Source organism: Hemiscyllium ocellatum, chromosome 11 (genome assembly GCF_020745735.1).
Source record: "Hemiscyllium ocellatum isolate sHemOce1 chromosome 11, sHemOce1.pat.X.cur, whole genome shotgun sequence".
NCBI lineage: Eukaryota > Metazoa > Chordata > Chondrichthyes > Orectolobiformes > Hemiscylliidae > Hemiscyllium > Hemiscyllium ocellatum.
The window spans coordinates 54892915-54912163 of NC_083411.1; the positions used below are offsets into that span (position 1 = coordinate 54892915).

General features: G+C 43.2%; 1 protein-coding gene across 1 annotated transcript in view; it reads left to right on the forward strand.

Moving 5' to 3' along the window:
- Window positions 1-18022, forward strand: part of LOC132820004 (FERM and PDZ domain-containing protein 1-like) — a 139368-nt gene extending 121346 nt beyond the window's left edge. Inside the window, exons 17-18 of the mRNA XM_060831933.1 lie at window positions 13202-13355; window positions 17853-18022. Of these exons, the coding sequence (XP_060687916.1) occupies window positions 13202-13355; window positions 17853-18022 (324 nt within the window). The remainder of the gene's footprint in view (window positions 1-13201; window positions 13356-17852) is intronic.
- The last annotated feature ends 1227 nt before the right edge of the window (window positions 18023-19249 follow it).

Consider the following 19249-nt stretch of genomic DNA (forward strand, 5'->3'; position numbering starts at 1 on the left):
TAGCAATAAGAGGGATGAGAGCTTGAAACTAAATATAGAATCTGTAATTATTTTGTGAGAAAACTGATATAATTATTTTTGAACAATGCCAGAGACATTCATAACAGGTCGTGTGGATAGAATCGATTTGAAGGACTGCTGAGAAATTTCCTGAAAAAAAAAGCTAATTCCAATTCAAGAGAGTAATTTTTATGTTGGTTGACAATCATATTATGATTAATTGCAGGAATTACATATATATGTCTCATTTACTACTGTAATTTTGTATATCTCAATGTACATGTACATTTGCATGTACATACATACATGTTAAATGCACATGTGTCTGTGTGTTGGCACGTGACATGTATGTGTGAGAGAGTAGGGGTGAAGTCTTTCCAAAAATGTACTTAATGCCACTGATGTTACTTCAACCTATCTCCATCCACACGATGCTATTTATGCCCAACTCCAGTGTCTCATCTTCAGAACTGGACTTGAAATGGTAACTGCACTTTCTATCTACAAAAGCTGTCAGACCTGCTGAGTCTCTTCAGCCATTTCTGCTTTTGTTTCAAATTTCCAGTATCAGCAGTTTTTTTGTTTTACTTCTGGTATTTCCTTACCTGGCACAAGGTGGAGCCTTCAGCTTGGACAACTCTCACTACAGCCACAATGGGGACCCACATAATACAGAAGATGGTCATACACCAACCCAGTGCTACTGTCCAGACAGGGTATTCAACAGGTCCATATGTTGGTGGGACAAATCATCTGTGTAAAATGAAGGTCTAAAATCATATCAAAAACAGAATGATTATCTGCACTTCATTTTCTGTTTGAAACACTAAAAGATGTAACATCTCCTTATTACAGCAAACTCGATGAGATAAGAAACCAGCTTGCTCTCCACCACAGCCAGAAGAGCCAATTCTTTTCCCCAATCATCATCTCAATGTCCTTGATGGATCTGTTCAGCCCTGTGAACAAGGAAGCAGAGAGACACCATCAGCCACTTTGTCCTGTCTTCAGGGCAGTTTGTTAATTGCCAAAGTCCATCTTGTACAGGGTGGCACTAATGAACAGGTTAAACCAGAGAAGGGATCACTCTGGATTTCAAATAAGATGAGCAGAGATTTCCCTGTCACCAATCTGGAGAAAGTGAGGACTGCAGATCAGAGTCGAGATTGTGGTTTTGGAAATGCACAGCAGACCAGGCAGCATCCATGAAGGGCTTCCTGATGAAGGGCTTCTGCCTGAAATGTCGATTCTCCTGCTCCTTGGATGCTGCCTCACCTGCTGTGCTTTTCTACCACCACACTCTCGACCCTGTCACCAATCTGATTACGTATAAAATTTGTCCACAAGCCCCACAAAATTGGTACTTACTCAAGGAGCGGCTCTGGTTTCTGATCTTTGCTGAGATGGACAGGCCTCTGTTATCAGAACGGGGCCATGATGGATGACAAACTGAGTCCACTGTCCTAATATGAAGAAAAGCAAATGGGCCCTCGACCATCTTAAGAAATCCTGCCCATCAAGTCTGCACCAACCCTCTGAAGAGCGATTCGCCCAGACCCACGCCCCCACCCTATGCCTGTAACCCTGCATTCTTCATGGCTAACCCACCTTGCCTGCACATCCCTGGATCCTATGTGTAATTTAGCATGGCCAAGCCACTTAACCTACACATCTTTGGACTGTGGGAGGAAACTGCAGCATCCAGAGGAATCCAGCGCAGACACAGGGAGAGAACGTGCAAACTCCACATAGTCACACCAGGCTGGAATCAAACCCAACTCCCTGGCACGGTAAGGCAGCAGTGCTAACCACTCAGCCACCTCCTTCCAAAGATTCACAAACCTGACTGCCCCTGTCGACCATTGTCTCAGCCTGCACCTGTCCCACTGAACTCATTTCTTCCTGCCTTGACACCGTCCTGACCCCTTAGTTCAGGAACTCCCCACCTACATTCGTGACACACCTCCTTCAAGATTTTCGTTCCCCTGGCCCCCAACGCCTCATCTTCACCATAGACATCCAGTCCGTGTACACATCGATCCACCACGACAAAGGTCTCCAAGACCCCTGTTTCTTACTCTCATGCTGTCCCAACCCGTACCCTTCCACTGACATCCTCATCTGCCTGGCTGAACTGGTCCTCACCCTCAACAATTTCTCCAAACCAAATGGGTATCCATGGGCATCCTCATGGGACCCAGCTATGCCTCCCTGTTTGTCAGATATGTAGAACAGTCCATTCTCCACAGTTACACTGCATCAATCCCACCTGTTCCTCCGGTACATCAATGACTATCTGCACTGCTTCATACTCCCTTGAGGAGGTTGAACAGTTCATCAACTTTACCAACACCTTTCACCCGACCTAAAATTCACCTGGACCATCTTGGCAATCTCCCTCCCCTTCCTGGACTTCTCCATCACCGTTTCTGGCGACCAACTAACCACATATACTACAAGCCCACCGACTTACACAGCTACCTAAATTACACCTCCTTTCACCCTACCTCCTGTAAAAACATCATTCCTTACTCCCAATTCCTCCACCTCCGCTGCATCTGTTCCCAGGATGACTAATTCCACCTCAAATTCCCAGATAGCCTCCTTCTTCCATGATTGCAACTTCCCTTCCCACGTGGTTGATGATGCCCTCCAGCGCATCTCCTCCACTTCATGCACCACCACCCATGAACCCCACCCTTCACAACACAACAAGGACAGAACCCCCCGGTCCTCACCTACCTCCGCATACAATGCATCATCCTCCGCCACATCCCTCACCTCCAAACGGACCCCACCAGAGATATATTTCCCTCCCCACCCCTATCAGCATTCTGAAAATATAATTCCCTCTGTGACTGCCTCTTCAGGTTCATATCCCCACCAGCTCACACTGCACTCCTGGCAACTTTCCATGCCACCGCAGGAAGTGCAAAACTTGCGCCCACACCACTCTCCTCACCTCCGAGGCCTCAAGGGATCCTTCCACATCCATCAGAAATTCACCTGCACCTCTCCCAATGTCATCTGTTGTACCTAATGTGGTCTAGTCTACATCAGGGAGACAGGGTGCCTTCTTGCGGATTGTTTCAGAGAACATTTCTGGGATACCCACCAACCCCACTGCACTGTGGCTGAACACTTCAATTCCCCTTCCCACTCCGTCAAGGACATGCAGGCCCTGGGCCTCCTCCACCGCCAAAAGCTTATCACTGACAACTGGAGGAGGAACATCTCATATTCTGCCTTGGGATCCTGTAACCACACGGGATAAATGTGGATTTCAACAGCTTCCTCAATTCCCCTTCCTCCACATTATCCCAGTCCCAAGCCAACCAACTCGGGCACCACCCTCTGGACCCATCCATCACTGCCCCCTCTGACCTATCACCTTCTCCCTCACCTTCATCCACCTAATCGCTCTCCCAGCTACCTCCCACTAACCCCACCACTCTCCCATTTTTCTCTCAGCCCCTACCCACAAGCCTCATTCCTGCTGAAGAGCTTATGCCTGAAACGTCGATTATCTTGCTCTTCCGATGCTGCCTGACTGTCATGAAGTCTGTTGTTACACACAACCCATTGGTAGCCATTAACAGTCTCCATTAACAGCTATTCTCCCTTCCAGCCAGATCATTATCCATTTCCTTGTCTGTTCAACTATTCTTCTATCTTTAGGGTCTATCCCCAACTATCATTTTCTCCTTACTCGCTCCCTCCACCATACCTTCTGCAAATAAACTGATATTTTCTGAGCTACCATCAGTTCAGAGGAAGGGTCACTCGATCCAAAATGTTAACTTTGATTTCTCTTCACATATGCTACCAGACTTGCTGAGCTTTTCCAGCAATTTCAATTTTTGTTTCTAATTTACATTATCTGCAGTTCTTTTGGCTTTTCTATGATTATTGATTCTGCACCTTCCAAGCTCATGCAGTATTATTTTGGCATGCATTTTGATCTAATACACTCTTAACTGAAATACTTCTGCTCAGAAGGACCTTTGGTGAGAATGAGTCCCTTGGGTAATATAAACATTGGGGAGAAGGTGGCCTAGCTGTAGTAATGTCAGAGGGCTAGTCATTGAGACCTCCAAGGTGATATTTTGAGGGTGTGACTTCAATTAAAATCTGGAATAAAACTCTAGCCTAACTGTAACTAACCATCATTGACTGTCATTTACAAAATAACCCTGGTTCACAAACGCCCTTTAGGGATGGAAATCTGCCATCTTTACCTGGTGGCCTACCTGTAATTCCAGAACTACAGCAATGTGGTTGACTTTTAACAGGCCTTCCGGCAATTGGGGAATGGGCAATAAACACTGGTTTAGCTGGCAATGTCCACATCCCATTGAAAAATATTTTAAAAATCTGTCTGATAAAATTCACTGAGGTTTTCTGTTTAACTCTGGAATCAATGTTGGTTGAATAATCTCTTTCGTGGGCCAGATTTTCAATTAGGTTCGGGAACCCAATACCTGGACAAATTCTGCTCCTCTCCCTCTGCTTGTGTTATGTCAACATTGCAATGTAAGTTTTAAAATTAAATGGTCTGATTAATCATAAGGTAGACTTGGCACCTATTTAGAGACAGTGAGTGCCTTGACATAGTAGGAGCTGCCTGCCTGCCACCGGGGAAGATTACAGCCAGATTGGGGTTTATCGATGAGTAACTTTTGAAAACACAAAACTGTATTGGAAGCTTCAGAAGTTTCTCATGGAAAACCACAAGAAACCTGGTTGATTGATCTAATCGGTATGAAGAAGTTTTTGAATTGCCATCTTAGTTACTGAGTAAGTATTTTCATTTTGCATTATGACCCAAATAGTGGGGATCTATAGCAAAAGTTCACTCTTCCAGCCGCAGTCAGAACAGTGCATTAAAAGTGTAATTGCATCATATTAAACAATAGCTGACATTTAGCAAGCTACAATACAGTTTAGACCAAATATGTATACTTTTGACCTATATCTAGTAAGGAAAATGGTTAACCATGATTAATTGTATTTAATCAAAGGAAGAACTCTATAAAGTATCCAAAAGAATTGGAAGCCTAAGAATTGGAGACATTTTGGAATTCAGCAAATGATGAACGAGGAAAATATTAAGAATGGGAGAATAGAACATGACAGTGCATTAGTGAGATACATAAAGTTGGACTGTAAAGCTTCTCTAGGTATGTAAATTTTTTTTAAAAGCAATATCAAAAGGGTGCCCATTACAAGAAAAGCCAGGAGAAATTTAAAAAGAGGGCAAGGATACAGCAGCAAAGCTAAACCAATACTTTCTATCTATCACCATAGAAGAAATTAAAAATATCCCAGAAAAAGTTAAGAATCTATGGACTAATACAAATTAGAAACGCTGTTTCAAAAATGTCAATACTGGCAAACATGTCAATACTGGTCCACAGTTAATGCTTTTATTTGAATGTAAGTGTGAGTTATGAGGAAAGTGCAAAGATGCTTTTTGGTTTTGGAGAGGCTTTTTGAGTGGGCAAAGAATTGTCAGATAGAATAAGGTGTGGAGAAGTGTGATGTTATGTACTTTCATTGGAAAAATAGAAATAGAGTATTCCTTTAATGGTAAAAAATTGGGAAGTGTTGAACTTCAAAGAATTGGTTTCCTTTGTTCATCAGACACTGAAATGTAACATGTAGAGACTGCAAGCAATTAAGAGACTTTTATTACAAGAGGATTTTAGTAAAGGAGGAAAGGGGTCTTACTGTAATGGTATAGAATCTTGGTGAAACTATACCTTGAGGATTGCGCATAGTTTTCACCTCCTTACCTACCTAAAGATATACTTGCTGTAAAGGGAGTGCAAAACAGGTTCACCAAACTAATTTCCATGAGTGTCCGACAATCAAAGATTAAAGGGTCTTTATTCTCTGGAATTCCTCTCTGTTTTTCTTCTTTGAGGAGAATGAGTAGTGACCTCAATCAAACACAGACCTTTTAAGAATCCGATTCATTAAATGTAGGAAGGATGTTTCCCATGTGGATAGAGGAGTCTCAAACCAAGGGATACAGTTTCAGAAAAATTGGCAAACCAGTTATGTCGAAATGAGAAAGAATCTTCCAGGCCCAAACATACCTTCCAGGTAAAAGAGCACTTGCACATCTCACAATCTAGGCTATTGCATTCACTGCTCACAAAACTGTTCCCTCAATATGGAGGAGACCAAAGTGTAGACTGGGCGAAAGCTTTGCAGAACATCTACATTCTCCCTGCAAAAGTGACCTTGAGCTTCCAGTTACATGCCACTTTAACCCACCACCTTATTCCCTGGCCAACTCGATTTCTCTTCAGAGACCCACTGAGCTTTTCCAGCAATTTCTGTATTTGTACCCTCAGTTATCTATTGTCTAAGATGTTCCATGCAGATTAACTCTCCACCCATCAGTAAAGCCTGAGACATCATGTCAATTATTTCAAGGATGAACTTTTTCACTCTCTCTCTCTGGTGGTGTACAGTGCAGCCAGAAAAGTTGTCAGAACTTGAAATGAGTCTCTGCATCTACACTGACTGAGCAGAGCCTGGAAAGGCCTGGACCCTCTCATGGGGCCCTTTCACTACTGTCCCTCTGACCAATAATCCCCTTGATCATTTGTGATGTGTGATTCATTAGGCCATAAGCTAACACCTTCCCTTATTGGTCTCACTGAGCTGTGTGTATCTGAGGTGGTGGATGGTGTGTATGAGCCCTGTGCTGGTTGATGGAGCCCAGTGTTCGCCAGCTCTGGTTATTGGAGAGGACAAGAATCAATTCTCTCATAACTCACATGTCACTTTATTAATGTTGTTCGTCAATACATGTGTGTAGCTAAAACATTTGTTGGCATAGAACATACTTGTACACTCACTAGAGTCTTCTAACACTCTCTGAGTAGTCAGAAAATATAAAAGCTAATACCCAAGCAGTATAGCTCCTGATGACGACAAGGTCTGACGCCTCACACTCTCAATGTTGGCACCGGTGGTCTTGACGTAGGGTTTACTTCTGTGATGGTCAGTCTCTGGAGTTTTGACTGGCTCCATATCCAACAGTCATCTTCTTATTCCTTTCCTTTCTAAATGTCTGTCTGTGCACCATTGGCTCAGGCTCATTTGCTTATCATATGCGTTTACCGTATTGGCTCTGACCCACCGACTTGGGCAGCTTGTCCAAATAAGGGTTTTGCATTACTTCATCTTCCTTTGGCATTACTTCATCTTTCCAGAGAACTTAGCATAAACCAGTTTCAACTTCACACCAGTACCTGGACTCAAGCCATTTTAGTTCACAAGCCGCTTCTTCCTGCATGCCAATAATTTTGCATTCAGTATTTTTCTGCATTGTGTCGGCAGCTTGTATCCCTCTCTCTCTTTTCCTGCAGCCACTGGCTAACATCTCTCCCCTTTTTATCCAAAGATACTTATTTTACGATCATTGTCTGTCTCTTTCTGCGAACCTCTCCTGGGATGGTCAGTATCCTCCCATTGAATGAGTTGCATGTTATATCGTTACAGTAAAATAGAGAAAAGAACATGTAAAGAACACTAAAGAAAAGTCTAATAAAATAAAGCAAACATGCAATAACGAATATGAAGAAATAATGCATATATGAGTTAACTCAGTGTTTTCATAATATTCCTTCTGTTTCATGACAGGCTCACCCTCAAATCTCTGCACAATTTCATTTGTCTACCTTCTAAGCTGACATACATTGGGTATGATAATTAGTAATGCACATAGAATCACAACTACAGCAACATGTGACAGAATTCTGATCCACAGATGTATTTGAACATGAGATCTCCTATTCCAGAACCGGTCTTGTAATCTGGGTTCCCGCAACAACTCCTTTGCTGTATCAGGAAGAGTTCTAATTATTTTAGTGTGTGGGGTCCAGTGATGGATTATCTCTTATGCATGTCTGCTTTCAGGCCCCGTCTTACCCCCTCCAATTGTTTTGATACAAATGGGCCCTTGGGATCATTTACTGCTGTCAATTGACACTTGTGTTTTCCTCCCTGCTATATGAAGTTGTCTCCTAACATGGTGATAGTTTTTACCCCTTTCACAGGCAATATTCTTCCCTGTAGCAAAAGTGTCCATCTGGCGATTCAGTTTCAGCTAACCGAACCATCTTTAATCCTTCTGACTAATAGTAGCTGTACCGAGGTATGCTCCATCAATAATTGTAAGTGGGTTCAGCTGTACTATGCAGGTAAAATGTTGCACTGCACAGAAACAGCTAATACGTGTTTTTTACATGCTGTGTACCCTGCTCTACTGGTGACACCGTGTGTGATGTGTATGCTACTGATCTTAATTTCCTATGCGTCTTCTGTAAAAGAACTGTCGCGAGGGTGGTGGCTGTGGTGGCTACTTTGGTTAAGACTCACAACACCAGGTTATAGTCCAATAGGTTTAATTGGAAGCGCTAGCTTTCGGAGCACTGCTCCTTCGGCAGCTGGTTATGGAGTATAGGATTGTAAGACACAGAATTTATAGCAAACGTTTACAGTGTGATGTAATTGAAGTTATATATTAAAAAAGACCTGGATGGTATATTAAGTCTCTTATCTGTGAGAATGACCACATTGGTTTCAGTTCTTTGATACGTAAATTGCAAAACATTTTTAAAAAATTTACATTCTCAAGTGAACTTTAACAATTGGTGCCTGTCAGCCCAGATAATATATTGAAGGTGCGTGTTCCCCTGTGTGATACTGTCAGTGCCACAATGTTTAGACTGATACTAATCTAAAAAAATGAATTTATGGAATCAAGTAGTTTTTAAGTGAATGAAAATGTATATCTGCAAGCACAAATTCACCCCACAAACTTATAGGTGTGTGTGTAGTGCAATGGGGTTACCTGCAGTGTGCCATGAACCCAAGGTCCCAGTTGTGGCCATCCCATTGGGTACTGAACTAGAATATCAGCCTCATTGCACTTTTCTCACTCTCTCACACACACACACACACACACACACACACACACACACACTTTCACAGTTACACCCATGTATACACTCTCACACAGACACTCACAACCACAACCACCATCACCATCACTACCCCCCGCCCCCAACCCCACCCTCCCTCCACACATAAAAGTTTGTGGGGTGAATTTGTACCTGCAGACATACATTTTCCTTCACTCAAAAACTGCGTGAATCCATATTAGATCCGATAAATTCATTTGTTTAGATTAAAATCAGTCTAAACATTGTGGCACAGATAGTATCACACAGGGGAACTCACACCTTCGATATATTATCTTGGCTGACAGGCACCAATTGTTAAAGTTCACTTGAGAATGTAGATTTTTAAAAAATGTTTTGCGATTTACATATGAAAGAACTGAAACCAAAGGGGTCACTCTAACAGATGAGAGACTTAACCAACAATCCAGGTCTTTTTCGATATATAATTTCAGTTACATAACATTGTAAACTTTTTGCCATAAATTCTGTATCATACAATCTTATACACCATGACCACCTGATGAAGGAGCAGCGCTCCTAAAGCTAGTGCTACCAATTAAACCTGTTGAACTATAACCTGGCAGTGTGTGATTTTTAACAGTTGGATTTGGGGTTTTCAGAACGGGCGCGGCAGCTAGTGCTTGCTTTAGAGCTGCAATGTCTTGTTCCATTTGCACACCACATTCTTTTTTAATAACTCCATCAGTGGGGCTACCTTATTGGTCAATGTGGTCCCTTTAATGCCCCGCTAAGCTTGGGAAGGATCTCAACCTTTGACATCCCACAGAACAGGGAATCTGCCAATTGCCTCTACCTTTCATTTGTCCATTTCTTGTTTTCTCAGTGACAGAATCATTCCCAGATAAGTAATGTCCTGCTTCACATCTGCGCTCTCTTAGGGTTCACTTTCAGACCCAACTCATGCCACAATTGCAGTAATTCACTTAACAGCTGATAACGTTCCTTTTTAGTTTCAGTTTGAAAAAGCAAGTCGTCTACATACTGCACCAGACATTAAGGTTTCGAGAATTCTTTTAACCCTTCACTTAGACATTATGGACGGGGAGTTAGGAAATCACTGAAGCAGGGCAGTCCAAGTATATTGCTGGCCTTGGAAAGTAAATGTGGGTTTATATCGGCATTCATTCTCCAGTGAGTTGACCAAAACACATTACTTATGTCCAAAACTGTGACCCATTGCGCATCCTCACTTTGCTTGACTACGATCTCTGGGTTAGTTGCTATGGTGGGGGCTGTAGACAGGGTGGCCTTGTTCAATGTCCAGTTATCTACCGCTATTTGCCAGCTACTGTCTGGTTTCGTAACTGGTCGAATAGGTGAGTTGATAGTGGAAGCTACTGGTCTCCGTATCCCTTGTTGCAGAAAACTATTACCTTCCTGACCTCTTCTTCTGCCTGTTTTGGAAAACCATACTGCTTCGGTGATTGTTGTCTGGATCCTGTATAAACACACTCTTGGCCAGTCATGTTTATGTTGTGGTTCTATTTGCCGAGCTGGGAATTTGTGTTGCAGACGTTTCGTTCCCTGTCTAGCTGACATCCTCAGTGCTTAGGAGCCTCCTGTGAAGTGCTTCTGTGATCTTTCCTCCAGCATTTGTAGTGGTTTCAATCTGCCGTTTCCGGTTATCAGTTCCAGCTGCAGTGGTCGGTATATTGGGTCCAGGTTGATGTGCTTGTTGATTGAATCTGTGGATGAGTGCCATGCCTTTAGGAATTCCCTGGCTGTTCTTTGTTTGACTTGAACTATAATAGCAGTGTTGTCCCAGTCAAATTCATGTTGCTTGTCATCTGCACGTGTGGCTACTAAGAATAGCTGGTCATGTTGTTTCGTGGCTAGTTGGTGTTCATGGATGCGGATCGTTAGCTGTCTTCCTGTTTGTCCTATGTAGTGTTTTGTGCAGTCCTTGCATAGGAGTTTGTACACTATTGTAGAGTGGCTGTTGGTTTGTGTGCTGTTATGAGTCTTAGTGGTCGCAGTAGTCTGGCTGTCAGTTCGGAAATGTTTTGATGGTAGTGTGGCTAGTCCTTTAGGTTGCTGCATGTCCTCATTCTGTTGTCTTTCCCTCAGGCATCTGTTGATGAAGTTGCGCGGGTATCTGTTTTTGCCGAATACATTGTATAGGTGTTCTTCTTCCTCTTTTTGCAGTTCTGGTGTACTGCAGTGTGTTGTGGCCCTTTTGAATAGTGTCTTGATGCAACATCTTTGTGTGTGTTGGGGTGGTTGCTTTCGTAGTTCAGGACTTGGTCGGTGTGTGTGGCTTTCTTGTATACTTTGTGGTGAATTCTCCGTTTGGTGTTCTCTGTACCATCACATCTAGGAATGGGAGTTAGTTGTCCTTTCTTCCTCTCTCGTGAATCAGATTCCTGTGAGTGTGGCGTTGATGATCCGGTGTGTGTTCTCTATTTCTGTGTTTTTAATGATTACAAAGGTGTCATCCACATATCTGACCCAGAGTTTGGGTTAATTTGCGGTTTGTTCTAATCTTTGCATTACAGCTTCTGCTATGAGTCTAGAGATGGGTGAGCCCATGGGTGTGCCATTGATTTGTTCATATATTTGGTTGTTGAATGTAAAGTGTGTTGTGAGGCACAGGTCCAGTAGGTTGAGTATGCCATCTTTGTCGATAGGTTCAATGTCCTGTTGTCTGTTCTGTATGTTCAGCAGGTTGGCTATTGTTTCTCTGGCTAGGGTTTTGTCGATAGAGGTGAACAGTGCCGTTACATCGGATGAGACCATGGTTTCTTCCTTGTCTATGTGTACTACTATTATAGGACAAGCCAAACAGAGAACAGCCAGGGAATTCCTACAGGCTTGGCACTCATCCACAGATTCAATCAATAAGCACATCGACCTGGACCCAATATACCAACCACTGCAACGGACAGCTGGAACTAACAACCGGAAGCGCCAGACTCAAACCACTACAAATGCCGGAGGAAAGAAGCACTTTACAGGAGGCTCCCAAGCACTGAGGATGTCACCCAGACAGGGGACAAAATGTCTGCAACAAAGAACGGTAGGTCAGGCAGCATCCAAGGAGCAGGAGAATCGACGTTTCGGGCATGAGCCATTCCTGAAGAAGGGCTCATGCCCGAAACATCGATTCTCCTGCTCCTTGGCTACTGCGCTTTTCCAGCGACACATTGTCAGCTCTGATCTACAGTCCTCACTTTCTCCCTCAGGGGAAGAACAGCCACATAAAAGTGATTATATAGGCCAGAATTGATTAACAATTAGCAAACTGTTAATTGCAGGATAATTAGCAAGCTGGGCACCTTGCTTCAGTCACGTAATGTCTGGACAGTGTCAGTTAGTAAATGATAAGCAGGCGTTAGTAGACAAATAGGTCATTGCAAAGAGAAGAATAGCTCCATCCAAAGAGGAGAATTTATCAGGTACCAGTACAGTTGCAAGGCCAACGCCTTAGCCGGGCATGGGAAAACACAGACTTTGAGCAAGCAAGCACTAAGATGAAATTTAAAATGGTTTCCAGGCTTTTAATATGTGACAAAATAGCTGCAATGAATCTAACAATTCTCCCACATTCAGACAGTGCACAAATTGAATTCATGCTGTGGCCATCTATTTGCATTGCAAACCATCCAGCCAGCCAGCTGAGCTAACAAGATCCTTCAGTGTGGGGCTGGAACAGCACAGCAGCTCGGGCAGCATCAGAGGAGCTGGAGAATCGACGTTTTGGGCAAAAGCACTTCATCAGGAATCTGCCCAAAGCTTCAATTCAGGTTTGGGCTTTTGTCCAAAATGTTGATTCTCCTGGTCCTCAGATGCTCCCTGACTTGCTGTGCTTTCCCAGCACCACACTCTTGACTCCAATCTCCAGCATCTGCACTCCTCACTTTCTACTAACAACGTCCTTTACCTACTGTAGGTCCGATTATCACCTCGCTGCTTCAATCAAATTTCATTTACTCATTGTCCCTATCAGTTTTTCCCCCTTTCCTGCCATACTATCAACCATTCCTTTGTCTAACTTTCTTTCTTTCCCTTTGGGCTTGGTTAGCTCATTTCCGTCATCAGCTTTCGTACAGTTTCTTTCTAGGTACTATCAGTTCTGAAGAGAGGTCACTGGACTCAATACATTAACTCTGCTTTCTCTCCATGTATGCTGCCAAGACCTGCTGAGTTTCTCCAACAATTTCTGTTTTTAAATCAGCCATTTCCTCTCTTTTCCCCAGGCTGCCACCAGTGAACGTGTGCGTGAAGGTGACGAGAATGTGGAGCGAGGTAACTGGTCCTCGAAGATTGACTACTTGCTCTCAGTGATCGGTTCTGCTGTGGGTTTGGGCAGTGTATGGAGATTCCCGTACCTGGCCTACAGAATAGGAGGAGGTATTGTCATGAAATCCAAAATACAGGGGAGAAAAAAGCACAAAGACAACAAGTAAATGGTGTAAAAAAAATCACATTCAAAGAACCAGAGAGCATTTTTAACCTGCAGTCACCAACGGTTATGCCATCCGCCCTTACTCCACACTAGCACTGTGATCAAGTTTCAAATATAAAAACAGTATGTGTGCAATTTAACAAAAACATACAATCACAAACAGGCACTACAAAATTAACTGACCTTTTTGACAAGATGGAAGTTGCTGCTGACTTCAAGACATGCAAATAGTGACTGGTAGATTACTTTACTGTCTCAGGTGGTGTCACTTGTGATTTCCTTTGGAGAGCACACAGGAGAACTGAGGACAGCATTTCAGAAAGGGCTTCAATTTCAAACATTTTTGCTCCACTGAACCTTTTGTAGTAACTCTAACTTATTTGTGCTCAACAGCATTTCAGTAAATTTGAGAGGGTAGCTGAGATCCTGCATTGAAAGTATTGTTGCCAATCGAAATGATTAGATTAGATTCACTACAGTGTGGAAACAGACCTGCTAAATAGCGACTCACCCAGACCCATTTCCCTACGTTCACCCCTGACTAATGCACCTAACATTATGGGCAATTTAGCAAGGCCAATTCACCTAACCTGCACGTCTTTAGACTATGGGAGGAAACCGGAGCGCGCGGAGGGCACCCATGCAGACACTGGGAGAATGTGCAAACTCCACACAGACAGTTGCCCGAAGTGGGAATTGAAACCAGGTCCCTGGCGCAGTGCTAACCACTGTCCACTGTGCCACCCATATAGTGTATGCACTTAACATCGCTATTCAACTAATGATCGTCCATACTACTACTGCTCATGTCAAATTATGCATCTCACAAAGAATTAGAGAATCCCCCCAATGCAAATAGAGGCCATTCGGCCCATCATCTCTGCATTGTTTATCCCTGTATCCCTGCGTTTCCCGTGGCCTATCCACTTGGTCTGGACATCCCTGAAGACTAGGGACAATTCAGCATGGCCAGTCGACCTAAACTGCAGACCTGGAGAAAGTGAGGACTGCAGATGCTGGAGACCAGAGCTGAAAATGTGTTGCTGGAAAAGCGCAGCAGGTCAGACAGCATCTCAACTGCAGACCTTCAGACTGTGGGAGGAAACCAGAGCACCCAGCGGGAACTCCTGCAGACGTGGGGAGAAGCTGTAACCTCCCCACAGTGTGAACAGCCCGGATGTTGCCGCTCTCTAAACTGGGAATCCCGGTGTGAATAGTTGATAGGCAGAAGGATTCCAGCCGCTATCTCTGTAACTTTCCAATGGGGGTAGGGCAGTAAAGGCCAGATTTAACTGTGGGAGAGCCGTCACTGGAAGTAATTGATGGACAGGATCGGGGTAGTTTATATAATGAGGAGGATGTTGATTGAGGGAGTGTATTCCCACCGGTATTTACAGATGCACTCCAACAACACAAGCCGCACCACGTGACCGTCGTTCGTTGGGTCTCGCGCGCTCCAATTCGAACTCCTGGCCGTTAGCCACCAGCTGCTGCGGAGCGCGAACGCACGTCAGAACTACAACTCCCATGAGGCATCGCGGGCAGTCCATCTAATACCAAACATTGGACTGCACTGCGCAAGTGCAGGGATGGCTAACGGCACCGTGGGTAATGTAGTCCAAACAGGATGTGTTGGCGGAAGTCTTGCGAGGAGAGTCAAAAAGCTAACTGCAGCACTGAAAGGCGCAGGAAAATGGTGTTTTTGATGTTATGAACAAAAGGGAATAAGAATGAAGGGAAAAGATAGTGAAAGTGCCTAGAGGCGGAGGTTGCTAACTGCTGTGAAGTAGCGATTGTACACATTGCTCAGAGCAAAGTCAAGATACAGGCTTGTGGGCAAATGGAAGGAAACTGGAGAGGGCAAACAGGGCAGCGCTTATATAGTTAATGGTAGGGCCCTGCAGAGTGCTGCTGAGCAGAGACCGAGGGATGCAGCTTCACAGTTCCTTCAGAGTCGCAGGTAGACAGGATTGTGAAGGAGGCGTTTGGTACACTTACCCTCATTGGTCAGTACATTGAGTATAGGAGTTAGGATGTACTTTGTGACTCTCCAAAACATTGGCCAGGCCACTTAGGGTCGTCTAGTTATCATTGTTGATCGTCAGGATAAACTCGTCTGGACAGTGGTGAGACCACTTATGTAATACTGTACTGAAACCAATTCTGGTCACTCTTCTATAGAAAAGGCATTGTTAAACTTGAGAAGACACAGAAATGTTGCTGGGATTGGAGGGCTTGATCCATTGGGAGAAGCTGAATAGACTGGACAAAGTTAAAAAGCACAAAACTAGGTTATAGTCCAACAGGTTTATTTGGAAGTACTAGCTTTCAAAGTGCTGCTTCTTCATCAGGTGAGTGTGAAGGAGGACATTTTTTAAAAACATTCTTCTTTGGAAATAGAACCAGTTTTACTCAAGATTGGGATACAGACAGACTCAAACCCTCACACCTATAAGGTGGTAAAAACAATGACTGCAGATATTGGAAACTAGATTTTGGATCAGTGGTGCTGGAAGAGCACAGCAGTTCAGGCAGCATCCAAAGTGCAGCGAAATCAAGGCATTCTCTGAGCTGAGCTGTCACCTGTTGTGATAAAACCTTAAGTTATCTGGAGAATGTGACTGAAAAGAAGTTCTGGGATTTACATATTAAAGAACCGAAACCAGCAAACCCATTCAAAAAGATGAAAAACTTAACAATCTAGGTGTGTTCAACATATCATTGTGTCACTATAATTTTTTGCTATACATTCTGTGTCATAGGTCCTAATTCATAACCACCTGATGAAGAAGCAGCGCTTTGAAAGCTAGTGCTTCCAAATACCTGTTGGACTATAACCTGGTGTTGTATGACTGTTAACTTTGTCTGCCCTAGTCCAATACTGGCTCCTCCAAATCATGAATAGGCTGGGCATTTTTCCCTAGATTATTGGAGTTGCGGGATGACCTTAGGGTGGTTTATAAAATCATGAGGGGCATGGATAGGGTGAATAGCCAAGGTGCAGATGTCCAAAACTAGAGGGCAAAGGTTTAAAGGGAGTGGGGAAAGAATTAACAGGGAATCCAGGGGCAATGTTTTCATGCAGAGGAAGGTGCTTTTATGGAACAAGCTGCCAGAGGAAGTTGTGAAGGCTGATACAATTACAAAACTGGAAAGGCAACTTTTATATCAAATACATGAGGAGGAAGGTTTGGAGGGATATGGGCCAGACGTTAATGGGACTAGGTCAGATTGGGATGTCTGGTTGGCAGAGACGAGTTGGACTGCAGTGTCTATATCTGTGCTGTATGACTCAATGATTCTATTCTAACCACCAGGTCGTTGTACCGCTCCAGTCTGAAATCAGGCCCTCAAATCATGTAGGCGTTTGAAGATACCATGCATGGCCATCTGCAGTTTCCTGCTGTGAGAGTCAGCACATTGCACCAGTCAAGCTTCAGTCATGAGGGCAGGAATGTAACATTGGGCTGGGTGGCAATATCTGAAAGACAGTAAAGGCTTGCACACAAGGGTGAAGAGTTCAGTGGTGTAAAGCTGGCTTGTGAAGATTTTTGGTGGTTTTTATTTATTGATTAATTTTGATGCAGGGATTTCCTGGTGGAAGAGTTTGAAATGAGTGTGATGCTGGTGAATGATTGGTGTGTGTTAGGGTGGGGAAGTCTGTGTTCATTGAAGGATAGCCTCACAATCTCATCGTACCCATGTCGATGGGGTCAATGTCACCTTGTCCCTATCTCCTCTTTCCAGTTTCTGACCCTTCCTCTTTCCAAGACAGGAAATGGTGCACAGAGGTAACTTTGCAGCTCTCCAATGGCCAGGAAGAAATGGAGAATGTGGTGCATCGCACCAAACTTGGAGAATCTCTCTGACACTCCTGGAAAGATTGCCCTCCTGACAGAAAGCCTTATGGTGTCACACTGTTTTGCTACATTCATGATTCTTTTCCCTGGTCCACAAGCATGACAGAAACAGCTCTCCTGAGGAAAATGGAATCAATGTCAGTAGCATCATTCGACTTCACTGATTGTATTTTCATTTCAAGCTTCAATCCTATAAAGAGGCCCTTTCCAACCTCCTGGCCATTGGAATCATGCATTTTCCTCCTGACAGTCATCCTGAGGCTGCCAAGTACAATTTTCAAAGCTAAATAAAAGCAAAATAACGCGCATGCTCGGTGCGTAAAACAAATAGAGAATGCTGGAGAAATCAGCAGGTGTGGCTGACCTAAGGTTTTAGGAGCAACACTGTTGTATAGGTCCCTGAATGTTGATTGTACACAGGATCTAAATCCAAAAAAAGACGCAATCTACAATCTGCAGCCACACTCTTCTGTCAACAACATTTCATTCCAGTATTAATACGAAATGAACTATTAGTTATGAAACCTGGTGACATTAATATTCAAGCAATTTATTTGACTTTCCCTTTTCTATATTTTGCAGGTGCTTTCCTTATTCCCTACATTCTGATGCTGGCAGTCACTGGGATGCCAATGTTTTTCCTGGAAACTTCCTTTGGGCAGTTTGCCAGCCTTGACCGGATGCAGTGTGGAAAGCTGTGCCCATGTTACAGGATTAGTGTTCTGAGCAGTCTTGATTTGGCAACAGTTTAAATGAGCAATTGTGTTTTATACCCATGAATATAGTCACTATATTTACTTCACCAGATGTTGGTGTTAGATCGCCTTGCAGAGATGTTGTTCACAATTAAAACAGTGGAATATCTCCTTTCACTGTTTCAAATTCACTTTCTAAAACGGTGGTAGAGGCAGGAACCACTACAGCATTTAAAAACAGTCTAGATGATCACTTGAAACACAAAGGATACAAGGCTAAGTGCTGGGAAATGGGATTAGAGTAGATCAGTTCTTGATAACTGGTACAGAAACAATAGGTTGAAGAGCATCTTCCTATGCTGTAACACTGTATGACTTGATGTCATTAATTGAGGTAGACAGAGTGGAGATGCTGGAGAGATCCGTTTGTTGACTTCTGAATTTGACAGAACCTATTTGTAAACATGATGTTGTAGGTGATTCTGCTGGGATCTGCAAGAACCTCTGAAACTTGAGTGAGTGAATTAGTGAAGACCTTTTCCAGTATAATTATCTTAAGGAGATGTTAATGGAACAGGGGAGTCTCCTTGTTATCCAAACTGGTGAAAGACCTTTGTTACTCCACGTTCATAATGTAAGCATGTTTGTGTACTATTTTCAAACAGATAGCTTTGCAATGAGATTTAAGTAAAACAACAGTTTCCTGTAATAATCTTGTGTCCCTTGATTTATAGGCATAAATCATTTTCAGCCTTGGGCAAGCTCAACTATTGAGTTTTCATTGTCGTTTGGGGCAAAGATTTCTGAATATTCACTGCCCCTATTTTTGATTGATTGATGAAATTCCAAAAAATTGCAGTCCAAAATGACTCACCCTTTATTGTAATATCGGAAACCTTCCTCCTGCGTTGACCATGTCAATCCCTGCAAGACTTTTGTATGATGGCATTAGATCACCTATCACTCTTCTAAACTCCATCTGCAAATTTGGAAATATGATGTTGAACCCTGACTGAAGAGTCGTAATGAACTCAAAATGTTAACTCTTTCTTTCTGCACGGATGCTACCAGGCCTGCTGAGTTTCTCGAGTGTTCTGTTTGTTTCTTTAAGATTCCCAGCCTCTGCAGTATTTTGTTTTTCTTCAAATCATTCCTACAGATTATAAATAGCTGGAGCCTAAACACTGACTCCTTTGGAACCACACTAATTGAAGCTTACTAAACTAAAATTGAATCAGTTGTTCTTATACTCTTTCATGTCCATTAATCAGTTCTCAATCCATG